This window comes from Hippocampus bargibanti, linkage group LG12 (genome assembly GCF_051943395.1).
Source record: "Hippocampus bargibanti isolate YZ-2025 linkage group LG12, ASM5194339v1, whole genome shotgun sequence".
NCBI lineage: Eukaryota > Metazoa > Chordata > Actinopteri > Syngnathiformes > Syngnathidae > Hippocampus > Hippocampus bargibanti.
Genome location: NC_142745.1, coordinates 17,485,001 through 17,499,613, shown reverse-complemented (window position 1 = coordinate 17,499,613; position 14,613 = coordinate 17,485,001). Strand labels below are relative to the sequence as shown.

The window sequence follows — 14,613 nt, the reverse complement described above, 5'->3', positions numbered from 1 at the left end:
TCTCCTCACTACATAAAATGGGGGGAGGGGGTGCGCCGCTAATCTCGTTGTGGATGTACAAGAATCAGCCATAATCTCTGATGATGTTGATGGTATTTACACGGACGGCACACTTAGTCGTTCTCTTTGAGTGGCCTGCCAACATCTGCCCTGGTGGCCTAATTTGATGGTGTGGGTCAGTCGTGCACGGCCCCCTGGGTTATATTTTACCATGTAATCATGACAGCCGCTGGTTTGAACAAACTGCAATCCACATTTTTTTTAAATAAGTTGTCGGTGACCTCGCTTGAATGTGTGCAGGGACCCTTCCGCGAAGGATGAGGAAAGAACTTCTGGCCGTCAAGTTGCAGAACCGACCGAGCAAGCAAGAACTGGAGGACCGCAACATCTTCCCAGTCCGCAGTGACCAGGAACGCCAAGCTATCCGTCAGCAAATTGAGATGAAACTGGCCAAGTGAGTGGCTTTTGTGGTTCTATCTATCCATCTATCCATCTAATCATGCATCCATTCATTCATTCATCCATCCATCTTTTGATCTCTCCCTATCTGTCTCTCCTTGGGTGCTTTGAAAAGCACCCAAGAAATTATTATTATTATTATTATTATTATTATTATTATTATTATTATTATTATTATTATTATTATTATTATTATTATATCTAACTCTGTCATCCAGCCATCCATCTTTTTCTCTCTTTATCTGTCTCTCTATATTTATCTCTCTGTCCATCCATGTTCGGTTCTAATTCCTGTTTCTCATCTGGTTCGGAGTTCAATGAAGTTCTGTGATGAAATACCAGCGGGGACGATAGATGGTGAACAGAAGAAACTACTTTATTCTCGTAAAACAAAAGGAGCACATCTCTCGTCGGAGCGGGGAGCCAAGAGAACACGAACACAAGAAGAACAAGAATAACAAAGCCCGCCCGCTCAACTAGTTTTTAAAAGTACACAGCAGCGATCTGTCGTCCAATCAGCTACGGACAAGTATTGGAAGTCACACAGCAGTGATCTGTTGTCCAATCAGCTACGGACAAGTACGTTGGGAGAACATCAGACTGAAAGTTAATATTTTTACATTCTGCTTTCACAACTATTCAACTAATAAGCTTCATAAATCCATGTAGACTAAACTAAACATGCAATAACATAATATGTACTAAGCTAAACAGGGAATAACATAATATGTTTACTAATCTAAGCATGAAATAACATATGTTTACTAATGTGCATAAGCACTCTATCATTCCATCCATCCAATCTATCCATCCACCAAACTCAAAACCCCATCCATCCATCCATCCATCCATCCATCCATCCATCCATCCATCCATCCATCCATCCATCCATCCATCCATCCATCCATCCATCCATCCATCCATCCATCAGTTTTTCAGTCTTGCTGAATATGTCTCTACCACTGTCTGTTTGCATCCTCTTTCTCTCTTTCTCTCTCTCTTTCTCGCTGGATCTCTTTCTTCTATCCGACTGAAAGGAACACGATTTGTTGAAATTCCATCCGTGAGGTTAATTGCATAAGAAGCAGTTGTCAATTAAGTTTGGTTGTACTTGTTCATACAAAGGGGTACATTGTTGCACTTGTGTCAAATCTATTTTGGCTCAAAGGTTGTGCAGGGGGCCCGAGAGGATTTTCAGAAATCCAGGAATGCAACCTAATCAGAATGTTGCGTTACATAAACAGCAGGACGCTTTTGCCATCAAGGCTTGAATAGGATTTGTAGCCAAATCAGGTTAATTTGTTAGCTAGCGAGTAGTACAGCGTGTGCTCGGAAAGTTATGCAATGATGGGGAGAAAGTGCAGGCACCAAATCAGCACCCTCAACTAAAATGTGAAGCAACAGCGATGGCTGCCTTTTTGTGGGTTCTCACATTTTAGCCTCTTTTCATACCTTTGCTTACTTGTGAAGTTGAAATCAAAATGTTCTCCCTTCTCTCTCAGGAGCTCATTTATTTTACGTTTGACCTGCTTTCTGCTGATGACACTGGCCGCTCATGCAGCCCCCATTTCAAAATTTGACCTTATTTTTCCTCACGGCCTTTTGATTCATCCATTAGATTGTGCAAGCGTACTGAATGTCCGGGCTGGTAAGCCTTGATGCTAACGCAGCCGCGGTTTACGTCACAAAAGCACAGAACAGAGCTGCGCTCTGTCCCAAAACGGACACATTCATACAATGGAAGCTCAGTAAGTTATTTTGGGTTTTGAATTCAGAGGAAACGCAAATTTCCCGCGCAGTCTTCAGCAACTTAGCCGTCGCTATGATTGCCCTTATCTTTTAAATATGTCCTGGAATAGTTGACCGACCGTGATCATAAATCATGAGCACAGAGAAAAAAGCAAAAGCTATATATATACAGAATCCTCACAAGACGGATAGCACTAAGAAATAATGATTGACATTCCCGACAAATAGCGCTTGTCAACTTCTCCCGGGCTTGGCATCGCATGTCTCCATGTGGCGCGTTCGCACACCCTCACCTAAGGCATTTCACAGCTCGGTGTCCATCTGGATGGCGCTGATAACTGCGCATGACGTTATAATTCCACGTGGTGCCCCGCCCACACTTATGTGAGCAGAATACAAGTGATCGGCATTATGTGTCGTTGTACTTATGTCGGGAATTTGCCACGGGAGCAATACGGTCAAGCGGTGAAAGCACGCAACGGATCGAGAGGATAACCGCTACGTTTCGTGTGGCTGCGGGCTACTTATGTAAATACATCTTGCGTAAACACGGGAAGCGATCGATTATGTGTCATTTGGGGGGGAGCGGAAGTGTGACAGTAGCTTATGTGTCATTTGGTTAACGAAGGCTAATGGACAGCTGTCGGGTGCAGCGACCTGTAATGAACCGCTTCCACGCGGTTTCTAAGTCATTTACCAACCGTTGCCGGACGTGTTATAAAAACATCTAAATTGGCCAAGTATGTAGAAAACGCAAGAAAATTGTCTCGAGGTAGCATGGGATGCGCTCATGTAGTGATAACGAGCCAGTACAATAAACGGAGAAATGAGCTATAAGTATCAAAATACAGTAAAGTCTCGTTATATCGATATCGGTTATATCAATAGTACTGCTTATTACGATACTATTTCTATGAACGCAAGGAGAAAATTTACATGCCGCAGGATCGGATATATCGATAGTCCGGTTATATCGATATTTTTTCCGACTCCCGAGAATATCGATATAACGAGACTTTACTGTACTTGGAAGGGAAATGGAAGTCCACTGGTCGGTGGTATAGTAGCACCTTTCTTTTGCTGTAAGCTAGTACCCCATGATGATAAAGCAGGGGTGTCTAAACGTTTTGCAAAAGGGACTTGATTCTTTGTGTTTAAAATGTAGGGGGGGTCCAACCTCGGCGGACATTTTTTCACCTATAACAGCAATGAATGTAAATACATTTCAGTGAGCCAGTCTGCGTTTCACGTTTGCTTTTTTATTTCAATTTCAGTTATCTTAAGCATGTGTTTTGGTTCATTATAAACACAAATGGCAAAAATGAAAGGAATATTCACTTAACGTCACTTTTTTTAACGCGGATGTTTTTTTGTAACAGTTCAACGGAAGTACAGTAAAGTCTCGTTATATCGATATTCAAGGGAGTCCGAACAAATATCGATATAACCGGGACTATCGATATATCCGACCCTGTTTGCATGTAATTTTCTCCGTGCGTGCATAGAAATAGTATCGATATAACCGGGACTATCGATATATCCGATATCGATATAACGAGACTTTACTGTATTTGTTCTTTTGATTGTTGACATTTTTGATTTATTTTCTAAAAATTTAAAAATTGGCCATTTTAGAAAATTGACTGCGTCAATGACTCATTTTCTGTTGTGATGTTCCTAATTTAGCCTCTAGATGGCAGCACTTAGCACACGCAGGTAACGGTGCTACTGCATGTGGGCCAGATAATAATAGTAATAAAAATAATAATAATAATAATAATAATACATTTCATTTATAAGTGCCTTTCAAAATTCTCAAGGTCACTTTACAGTCACGGGATTTTTGTGGGTGAGCAGCGGCAGCCACACGCGCCAGTGTTCACTCAACCCGGAATAACTCAAATAGATAGAAAGCTAGATATCTAGCTATTATATAGCTAATAGATAGCTATCCAGCTATATAGCTAATAGATAGATAGCTAGATAGCTAACGAGCCAGCCTGCCAGATAGATAATAAATAGCTAGCTCGATAGCGAACAGATGTTATTGATTTTATGACGGAGACTACAGGGCGGATGAAAATTGATCACTGGTCAGTATAATAAACACCCTTCTTTTGCTTTCAGCTAGCACCCAACGATGATAACGTGATTTGTGGTGCACTACGATACTATGTCAGTTTCACGGAGGCTGCCGATAATCGGCGCATGTTTTTATAAGTGACCAGTTGCAGCAATTGTAGCGCGACGTCAGTTGTACAGACGATCCTTGAGTGCTTGAAAGAGTCGGGTGCGGTGGATTGACCAAAACAGTGAAGGCCCAAGCCTTCTGAATCCACCGTGGATGCACGATTCTAATTTCAATCCACGGTCAGGATGGCGTGATGTTACATAACACCGGTAACATCATGAACATCACATCCGAGTGTGACAAAACCGAGTTTAGATTGCACTGATGACAGTGTGAAAATTCGCACTACTTCGGAATGTTATGGGGCAGAAGTCAGCTAATATAGACTTTGCTAATACGTCCTTTGCTGGGTGAAGATCAGTAAAGTTTGGCATAATGTCGCGCTCGCAGCTGACTGAGCCCTCCGCAAGGCGTCAACATCAAGTGAGACAGAGCGGAGTTTACAGCTGAGAGGGCTGCGCGCTATTATGTAGGGATCTCAAAAACTAGCCAACCTGTATGCAACAGCGATTGACTTGACATGTTTGCTCTTTGTCCTCTGCGATATCACAAATGCAACCGATCTGGCGAGAACTCTCACAATCTGAACGCGTGATCGGGACGCAGGCAGGCAGGGCAACGTGTCACTCGAGCAAAACGTCAAAGCCTACTTCAGACTAGGACAGAGGTTTGGATTGGATTGGATTGGATTTGCCTTTATTAGTCTCGCAGTGGAGAAATTTACATTTCACAGCAGCAAATTTATGAAAGGAATGCGAACTTGACAAATTGAAAGCAGTTTTAATTGGTCATTTTTTATGATGATTTCTTGATGGGAAAATCCGCCGAATTCCGCATTGGCACAACATCCTGAATAATAAACATATGAACAAAGTAGCCACAAGAACAAAATATTCAGCCCAAATGACTCATGTACGCTGGCGGAAATTCATCTAGAATTTTTTTTTTTACTTTCCCAAAATGACACACACACAACTTTACCAAACGTGATTGTCGCATTTCGAACCACGTGCCCCATATCAGTCAGACATATTTTCAATAAAATGCACAGTTGTAAATTTCTAAGATAAGATAAGAACCAGGGACTGACAGGGTCAGCTTTGACTCATTTTTGGCTTTGGGGCGCCAAGTATTATGTCAGAAGGAAATATAAACGCTGGGGGGTGGGATGGGGGGTGGGGGGACTGGCTCTTGATACAATTTACCCAACGATGACATAACTGCATTCATTGATGCGCATTACTCGAACTTGGCACGTTGCAGCAGGAAGCAGAGCAGAGCAGCCGGACGCCCTCGACAATGGAAGGGAACCCTCTCTTTCTAAATTTAGCCAAACGTCGCAGAGGCGCTAGCAGTAATCGATGGCCTCTGTACAAGTACGTCATCACACGTTACTTCTCCCTCGCTTCTGGGCGATTGAATTCTCTCTTCCTCTCTCTCTCTTTCTCTCTCTTTTCCCCAAAGGAGCTCTCGCAGAGATCTGTTGATGTTTTAACGATCATGATAAATGGCTCCATTCTCATCCCGTGTTACAAATTCATAGACTTGCTATAAATGGGCCGGAACTGCGAACAAACTGAGAAATGGTGCCTGCGCTAATGACATGCCAAGTGATGAATATTCACTTTCAGTCGAATCCGAAATCAATGGAAATGCCTCGCTGCTGTTTCTGAGGTATGTCATTCAAGATTTTGAGAGCAGGTCATGACAGCTGACGTCTATGAATAACCCCCCACGTTGGCCCACCCAACAGCTGAGTGCACCGTGGCTATATTTGTCCGGCCCAATGGGGGGGATTTGGAATTGCTTTTATTCTTCTTGCAAATCAGCCCGACAGCTTTTGGCAATGTCCGTCGCTCGCTTCTGACGACAAGCCTGAGGCCAAGCAGAACAAAAACTGCATTTTGGGTTTCGGCTATGGCGGTTGTTCCGATCATTGGATCATCACCGGCTGTATAAATCAAGTGTGACTTTGACACACTTGATTTATACAGCCGGTGATGATTTTTGCAAGCCACTTTGTAATTACGGTTTCCTCTCGGGGGCCGTTATGAATTGGGGGAAGCCATAAGAATGTTTCACCCCGTCCACAATACACAACAAATGAATAAATATGTATTTTTCAAATTTGAAGTAAAACATAATGACTGTTATTGTGGCTGACATGGGACAATTGGAAATTTTGGTTCAGACTTTAGCAAGCACCATGGCACTTGACATGCTTGATCTGCTCTTGCGGGCTGAATAAAATGATGTGGTGGGCCAGATTTGGCCCCCGCGCTTTGACACCTGTGGTCGAAATCAAGTCAAACTGTCTCGCTTGCAGAAAATTTCTGCAACGTTTGGCTGTTTTGGCCAAACAGACTATTTGGATTGGATTGGATTGGATTGGATGTACATACTACCTTTATTTGTCTTGCAGTGGAGAAATTTACATTTCACAGCAGGAAAGTTATGAAAGGAAGAGAAAAGCAAAGGAAGAAGTAGGAAAACAAAATTCAGGAGCTGCTGGAAAGACAGCCACTCTCGCGGCACCATCTTGAAGTAAAAGAAAAACAAACAAAAAAATAACAAATAATTTGACAACACAGAGACACAGAGAGTCATTCATTCTTCAGCACTTGCTGTACCCTCTTTGTGACATGAAGCATTTCAACTCCAGAAAACATCTTCTTGTACTCTCATTGATGTGATCGTGTGAAAGGTCAATGTTTATATTTCATCTCATCTCATCTCATTTTCCGTACCGCTTATTCCTCATTAGGGTCGCGGGGGTTGCTGGAGCCTATCTCAGCTGTCTTCGGGCACAAGGCGGGGGACACCCTGAATTGGTTATCAGCCAATCACAGGGCACACAAAGACGGACAACAGTCACTCTCACACTCACACCTAGGGACAATTTGGAGTGGTCAATCTGCCTGCCATGCATGTTTTTGGATCGTGGGAGGGAACCGGAGGACCCGGAGAAAATCCACGCGGGTCCGGGGAGAACATGCAAACTCCACACAGGGAGGCCGGACCGGGATGCGAACCGGCGACCTCTGCACTGTGAAGTGTGGTGCTAACCACTCGACTACCGGGCCGCCCAACGTTTATATTTTTCCAACAAAATGATTGACATGTCACAGTTGGGCATTTATTCAGTAGCATTTCTTGGTAGGTGGCAGACGTTGGAATACAGTCGGGGAGGTGTAATTGCCAGATGGCGTATCCTGGATGTGCTATGAACAAAAAAGAACTCCAAATTACATGTTGTCACCACATGAGACTTCCTTACATGCAGCAATTAATGTGATTTTCTGGCTCACAGTTTCAAGTAACGTCTAATTGAAATGTCAAGTCTGAAAGCGACTGCGCCCACTCAGGATGATTCCCCCCCCCAATTATTTCCCCATTGCGGTACTATTAAAGGCTTTCTTATTCATATTCTTATTCTTTTTGTTATTATGAGCAAACTGGCGCGATTGGCTATATCATTGGCTCACATGATACTAATCACAGGTGTCAAAGTCAAGGCCAAATCTGGACCGCTACATAATTTTATTCGGCCCGTGAAAGCGTATCAAGCATGTCAAGTGCAATGATGCTTGCTAAAGTTCAAACCTAAATTTCAAATTGTCCCATGTAAACCACAATAACAGACGGGGGATGGGAGTTGTTAATTGACCTGCCTGACTTTGCATTGTGAGCAGGATGTAAAGTGATTCCAATATTTTACATTATTATTTTTTTGCTTTGATGTTGTTGTTGTCGTTCTACTCTGTTAGCTGCTCGGCGCGTGCTGCTAACATTGCAATTTCATGGTTACGTGGTTGAGTAGTTGCTAGATTTGGCAACAAGTGCCCCCTCTAGAAAAGGCGAAAAGTCATTTCCAGGTTAGTGCGTTCAATTTTGACCATCGCATGTTCTCCTCGTGCTTGTGACGTTATTTGAAGTCTTGAAATTGGTTTGGGTCTGCTAACGGTTCTAGCTAGCGACATTCAATTTTTGATGAATCAAATCGCGCTTTACTTGACACGCGACACGTAACATGTATTCAAAGCTGAACCGAGTTATTTGAAGTCGCCTCCCGCGTGCTTTTGTTCCCGGTGGAGAGCCCACTAGGGGATTCCTCCCCCCATTCCCCCCTCGTTCTGGCGTTCCTGTGGCAAAGGGCAAAAACATGCAAGGGTGGATTAAGGATCGGTTGATATCCCTCACATGTCGCTCTTTGAATGCGTCCTATCAGGACAGGAGACCTTTAGGAACTCTGAACGCTTCAGTCAGAGTTGATCAGCGTGTGATGATGAAACAGAAGAACACGCGAAAGCAAATCTGTGAGCCTGTTACGGAAGACTTCCAGGTCAACGGTCTCAATGCCAAAGTTGCATCGACAGTTCAGTTTCGGGTGGTCGTGACGAACGAGGTTTCCTTCATTTTTCCTGGCCCCTCAACCCAAACTCGCCGCCCCTTCTGTCCTCGGGCCCTGCCAGTGAGGAGGAATGAGCGAGGCATTAGGATGCACCTCAATGAGCAGCGGCAGCCTGAATCGGTTCGCCACGGCCTGACATTCCCATCAGCCGTTTCTGTACGAAGCATCTTATTCCTTTTGACATGCTGGTGAGTTCATTTCACAAACAAGGGGAGCGTTTCCCTCTGAACAAACAGGCTAGGCCAGGTCTCGTGGGGCCCCCATCGGCGCAGGAGCTCGAGACAAAGAGGGAGGATAAGTAGAATAAATGCACGTGAAAGATAGTTTGGAAATTTTGATATAACCTGTATCAGTAACGTGCAAAAATGAACACCATCGCAGTAAGGTTAGTTGGGGGAAGCCTCGCCATGTCAATTCTCTTTATTGAAGATCTAGCGTCCTGTTTTCATCATGAGCCCTTAGAATCGTCATCTTACCCCCCCCCCCCCCCCTGAAAAAAAACACTTCATGATGCCCCGGGGTCGAATAATCGTGTGCAATCGAGTGTATGTCTTGTGGTTGACGCACATCATTTGTTGACGTGAACCACAAGAGCAATTGTGGACCTCAAGGAGGATTATTGAACATGATTTGGTGCAAATCACAAATCTTTTCCACCCACGTTAAGAAATTATGTCTGCTGTGGAGCTACGCTGAGGTGAGGTTGTGGGCTCCAATCTTGGCTTTGTGGAGTTTGCATGCTTTCGAACATATGAACATGTTTTTACGATTTAAGGAAAATAAAGGCAACACAATTTTAATTTGGGCAAGTCATTTTTGGAGTTTTGCTGTTGTGAAATGTGGCTTTCTTTTGTTTTAACTGCTCTTCTTTTATTTGTTGCCCCTGCCCAATTTAAATATAATAGTAGAACAAATCAGCAAATTGTTTTGGAGCAAACGCGCTAACGTTGTTGCCAATAAATGTCAATCATTTTCATTTTGAAACCCAATTTTTTGCTTTAGCCCTGAAAATACAAGCTGTTTTTTTCTTTTCTTTTTTTTGTAAAAAAATCAAAACCGTACATTATGGAACTTTTTAGGATGGAGACTCTAAAGATTCAATGCTCACAAAATAATAAAAAATCATAAATAATCCATAATACATTTTATTTCAAGCGCCTTTCAAAGCTCTCAAGGACACTTTACAGTCACAGGCAAGCATAGATACAATATTAAATAAAATACAATTATAAATAAAAACAGGAGATAAAGCTACATAGAAAATGCAATTTTAAATAGGTGGGTTTTGAGATGGGATTAGAAGGTGGGAAGAGAATCAATGTTACGAATGTTGGGAGGAAGTGAGTTCCTGAGTTTGGGGGCAGAGCGGCTGAAAGCTCTGTCCCCCATCGTGCTGAGACAGGCAGGGGGCACACAGAATCATAAATCATCACACAATAACACAATTAGTCACTAATAATAATTATTATAACCAATAATAATTCATATTACTGAATAATTATCCATCCATCCATTTTCTGTACCGCTTATTCCTCATTAGGGTCGCGGGGGTTGCTGGAGCCTATCCCAGCCGTCTTCGGGCACGAGGCGGGGGACACCCTGAATTGGTTGCCGGCCAATCGCAGGGCACACAAAGACGTACAACAGTCACTCTCACACTCACACCTAGGGACAATTTGGAGTGGTCAATCTGCCTGCCACGCATGTTTTTGGAGTGTGGGAGGAAACCAGAGGACCCGCAGAAAACCCACGCGGGCCCTGGGAGAACATGCAAACTCCACACATGGAGGCTGGACCGGGACGCGAACGGCAAACCTCTGCACTGTGAAGCCGGTGTGCTAACCACTCGACTAGTGATATGTAATTTGTAAAAAATGATAATTACGGCAGCCCGGTAGTCGAGTGGTTAGCACACCGGCTTCACAGTGCAGAGGTCGCCAGTTCGCGTCCCGGTCTGGCCTCCCTGTGTGCCAATTCAGGGTGTCCCCTGCCTCGTGCCCGAAGACGGCTGGGATAGGCTCCAGCACCCCTAATGTGGAATAAGCAGTTTGGAAAATGGATGGATAATTAACAACAATTATTAATACAAATAAAATAATAATGAATTGTTAAAAGCCGAGTAGGTCAACATAAAATTAGCTTTATTTTTATTTGATTTGAGGATGTTGCTTTGATTAGCAAAACTTCTTTTTTATGTATTTTTTTTCATTGGAGGGTGAAATTGTGAAGAAGGTTGACAAAGTATCATTTAGGTTGCCTGGACGATCAACCCCCCCACCCCCACGTGTTTGTTTTTGAACAGACTGCTTGGTTTTCACGAAACAGCAATTTATCAACCACAATAGTTGAATCTGCCCCCCCCCCCCACGGCTCCCTCGCGCAATGCTTAAAGTTCGAGTGACGTGGAACACTGACACGTGACTCGTGATTGTTTGGGGTTTGTGGTACGGTCATGTCAGCTGACGTGATTCCTGTCGATCCGACGAGACGAGTGACTAAAAGTTCGTGTGCTGCCACGCGCGTAACCGCGCGCGTGCGCCCCACCCCTTCCCAAAGTGCTACAAAGGAGGCGGCGTGTGCTGAGCTCAAACCGCTTCAGCATCCTCCCTCGGAACATCCACCGGGAAAACTTAGCCCTTTTGCGTGACTCTTGTCTTCGTGGGATGTTAGCCGAAACTTTTTGGTTCGGGCAACCACACGAGTGTTTTCTCGCGGGGTGATTTAGACAACCAAAAATAAATTTGTTCCGATGTGGATCATTCAACACCTCGAGAGCCAAGCGAGGTGCCGTTCGGAGGACGCTTTAGGAGACGCACGCGCCCCAAGTGCTGGAGGAACTAAGAGAACCAAGCGGCGAAATGGTCCAGAACGTGATTCTGGTGTTTTTTCGCAGGAGACTCAGCCAGCGACCCGCGGTGGAAGAGCTGGAGAGTCGGAACATCTTGAAGCGTGAGTTTGAAAACTATGATTTCAAAGTCTTTCTTCTGGTCGTGTTTGATTGATGTAGAACACGGGTGTCAAAGTCATGGCCCGCGGGCCAAATCCGGCCCGCCACATCATTTTTTTCGGCCCGCGAAAACAAATCAAACTTGTTAAATTCCATGATGATTGCTAAAATCTGAGCCAAAATTTCAGATTTTTGGATGTCAACCACAATAAAAGTCGTTATTCTTGACTTCAGATTTGAAAACGAGTTATTCATTAATTTCTTGTGTGCTCTATATGTAATATTTGAAGGGATTTAAACATTCTAATGGGTTTCCCAAAGTCATAACGGCCCTCGAGAGGAAACCATAACTACAATGTGGCCCGCGGCAAAAAATGACTTTGACACCCCTGATGTAGAACTTGTGCTTTTTGACAATGCATGATTCTCAAAGTGACCGTGCTTGATAATGATGACAACATGCCACCTTGAATCTGTCATAAATAAAAATAAATAAATGAATACATAGATAAATAAATAAACGAATAAACGAATAAAGGAATAAATAAACAAATGAACAAATAAATAAATTAATTAAATAATTAAAAATGTTAATTGAAGTTGAATACCAAAATCTCGAATGTTTTTTAGGTGCACCACGAGGCCTCAACGCAAATGTGAGAACCCCCAAAAATATTTGGATGAATATAAATTATTTTCATAATCAATATATTCCATGGTGTTGATTATTGAATATCATAAACAGTAAAATTGTCATGATCTGGTTGGCGACCAACGGGTGGCGCTGTCGGCAAGCTGCCTGCCCGGCCGGAAAGTTGCCTGCCCGGCCATAGAGTTGCCTGCTCCATTTTTCACAACTTGAAACACAAAAGGACGACTAATCGTCAAAAAAAAAACATTGTTGCGAAGTATAAAGGATTTTTTTAATTAAGGAAGTACCTACCTCAAATGCTCCCTTGCTTAATTTATGGTAAATATCCGTTGCTGATGATTTTGCTCCAGTGTCGTCATGGTGTACAATGCAATGTTTGCGTTGTGTTGTCTGCTAAAAGCCACGTGGACACCTCTTCTAAGTGCCTTTGGAAACTCTCAAGTACACTTTACAGTCATTGTATAACATACGTTTATGTTTTGTAGCGTCATAAATTTTGTTAGCTTCTTTTGAAGCTTTCTTCTGTGGCTGAGGTTCTGCCAATCTACTTTGGAAAATGATATTCAAATGCACGACCTTATAACCCTCGAAAAAGTCCGAATTACGAAACAGGCTTCTGATTGGCTGCCGTGCCGAGTATTCAAATTTCCAAACGAACGTTCGTGACTGTAAAGTATACTTGAGAGTTTTGAAATGCACTAAGAAATACGAGTTCATGTGGCTTGTAGTATTTGCTTAATTGAATAGAGCAAACGTTTGATTTGAAATTATTTTTTTTTTTTTCTTGAAGAATTTGTCGGCCACCAGGGCCGAGACGTTTTGAAAGTTGTACGCCCGACGTAAAAGTTGTACGCCCTGGGCCTCCGGGCAGACGTTATTTCAAACACTGACTATGGACAACTGCCTTTAAGAATAATTTTGATTAAAACAAATATTCATCTTGACTCGTCTGCTTAACTTACTTTGATCCCCTGTTGAATCTTCCGCGACAGTTAGTCAGATATATCACAGGATCTAAAGTTGCGCAACACATTCGTTGACGCCGAAAGACAGTTGTCCTTTGCCCTCTCCTATCGCTCTGAATGAGCTCCGCTCGTGAGCAGCTGCTCGTGCCCTCCTGACCTTGAATTCCTTTTATCACTGTACTGAAATTCATTCAAAATCTCCAATCCATCAACACACAAAATTTAAGAACCAACTTTTGGTTGGGGTGCAACTGTTTCACAATGGATCTAAACGTCTCTTTCACTAGTTCCGCAAGGACTGTTCGGTGCTAACATTGCCTCTAAATGCCTCAATAGTACTCTCTTATCCTAACATTGGTTTGGCTTTCTTACAACTAGAAAGAAATGACCAATCAGAGCAGGAGGAGAGGCGAGAAATAAAACAACGGCTGAACAGAAAGGTATGCCGCCGCAGTTTCTCCAGCCGCAAAGACGTTCAGACCAACTGTGAGGATGAAAATTTGCGGCACGACCAACCGACTCTGCTTTGTTTTTTGTGCAGCTCAATCAGCGACCGACTGTGGATGAGCTGCGGGATAGAAAGATTCTCATTCGTTTCAGTGACTATGTGGAAGTGGCCAAAGCTCAGGACTACGACAGGAGGGCCGACAAGCCCTGGACCAGACTGTCAGCCGCTGACAAGGTAACTCAAAAATACCTCCTTTTACATAGTATATGGGTTATCAATGGATTTATATACTGTAATTGACATGGCAGCATTGAGTGTTTCCAAACAAGCATGAAGGATTTATTTATTTATTTATTTATTTATTTATTTATTTATTTATTTATTTTGGGCAGTCCGGTAGTCGAGTGGTTAGCAAGCCGTCTTCACAGTGCAGAAGTAGTCAGTTCAAGACCCGGTTCGGCCTCCCTGTGTGGAGTTTTTCATATTCTCCCCGGGCACGCATGGGTTTTCTCTGGGTCGTCCGCTTTCCTCCCACATTCCAAAAAACATGCATGGCAGGCTGATTAAGCACTCCAAATTGTCCCTTAGTGTGAGTGTGAGAGCACATGGTTGTTTATCTTTTGTGTGCGATTGGCTGGCAACCAATTCAGGGTGTCCCCCGTGGAGTGCCCGAAGACCCCCGCGACCCTAATAAGGATGAAGCGGTCTGGAAAATTAATTTATTTATATTATTTATTGATTTATTTATTTTGGTATTTATCTATTTATCTTTCAATTTATTTATTTATTTA

The 14,613-nt window shown here is 43.2% G+C and overlaps 1 protein-coding gene across 4 annotated transcripts in view; it reads left to right on the top strand.

Annotated features, from left to right (window-relative positions):
- Positions 1 to 14,613, top strand: part of phactr3b (phosphatase and actin regulator 3b) — a 32,298-nt gene that overhangs the window by 15,405 nt on the left and 2,280 nt on the right. For all 4 annotated transcript variants that reach the window (XM_089010171.1, XM_089010172.1, XM_089010174.1 and 1 more), the window contains 4 exons: positions 301 to 454; positions 11,704 to 11,759; positions 13,753 to 13,814; positions 13,916 to 14,056. In XM_089010171.1, the coding sequence (XP_088866297.1) occupies positions 301 to 454; positions 11,704 to 11,759; positions 13,753 to 13,814; positions 13,916 to 14,056 (413 nt within the window). The remainder of the gene's footprint in view (positions 1 to 300; positions 455 to 11,703; positions 11,760 to 13,752; positions 13,815 to 13,915; positions 14,057 to 14,613) is intronic.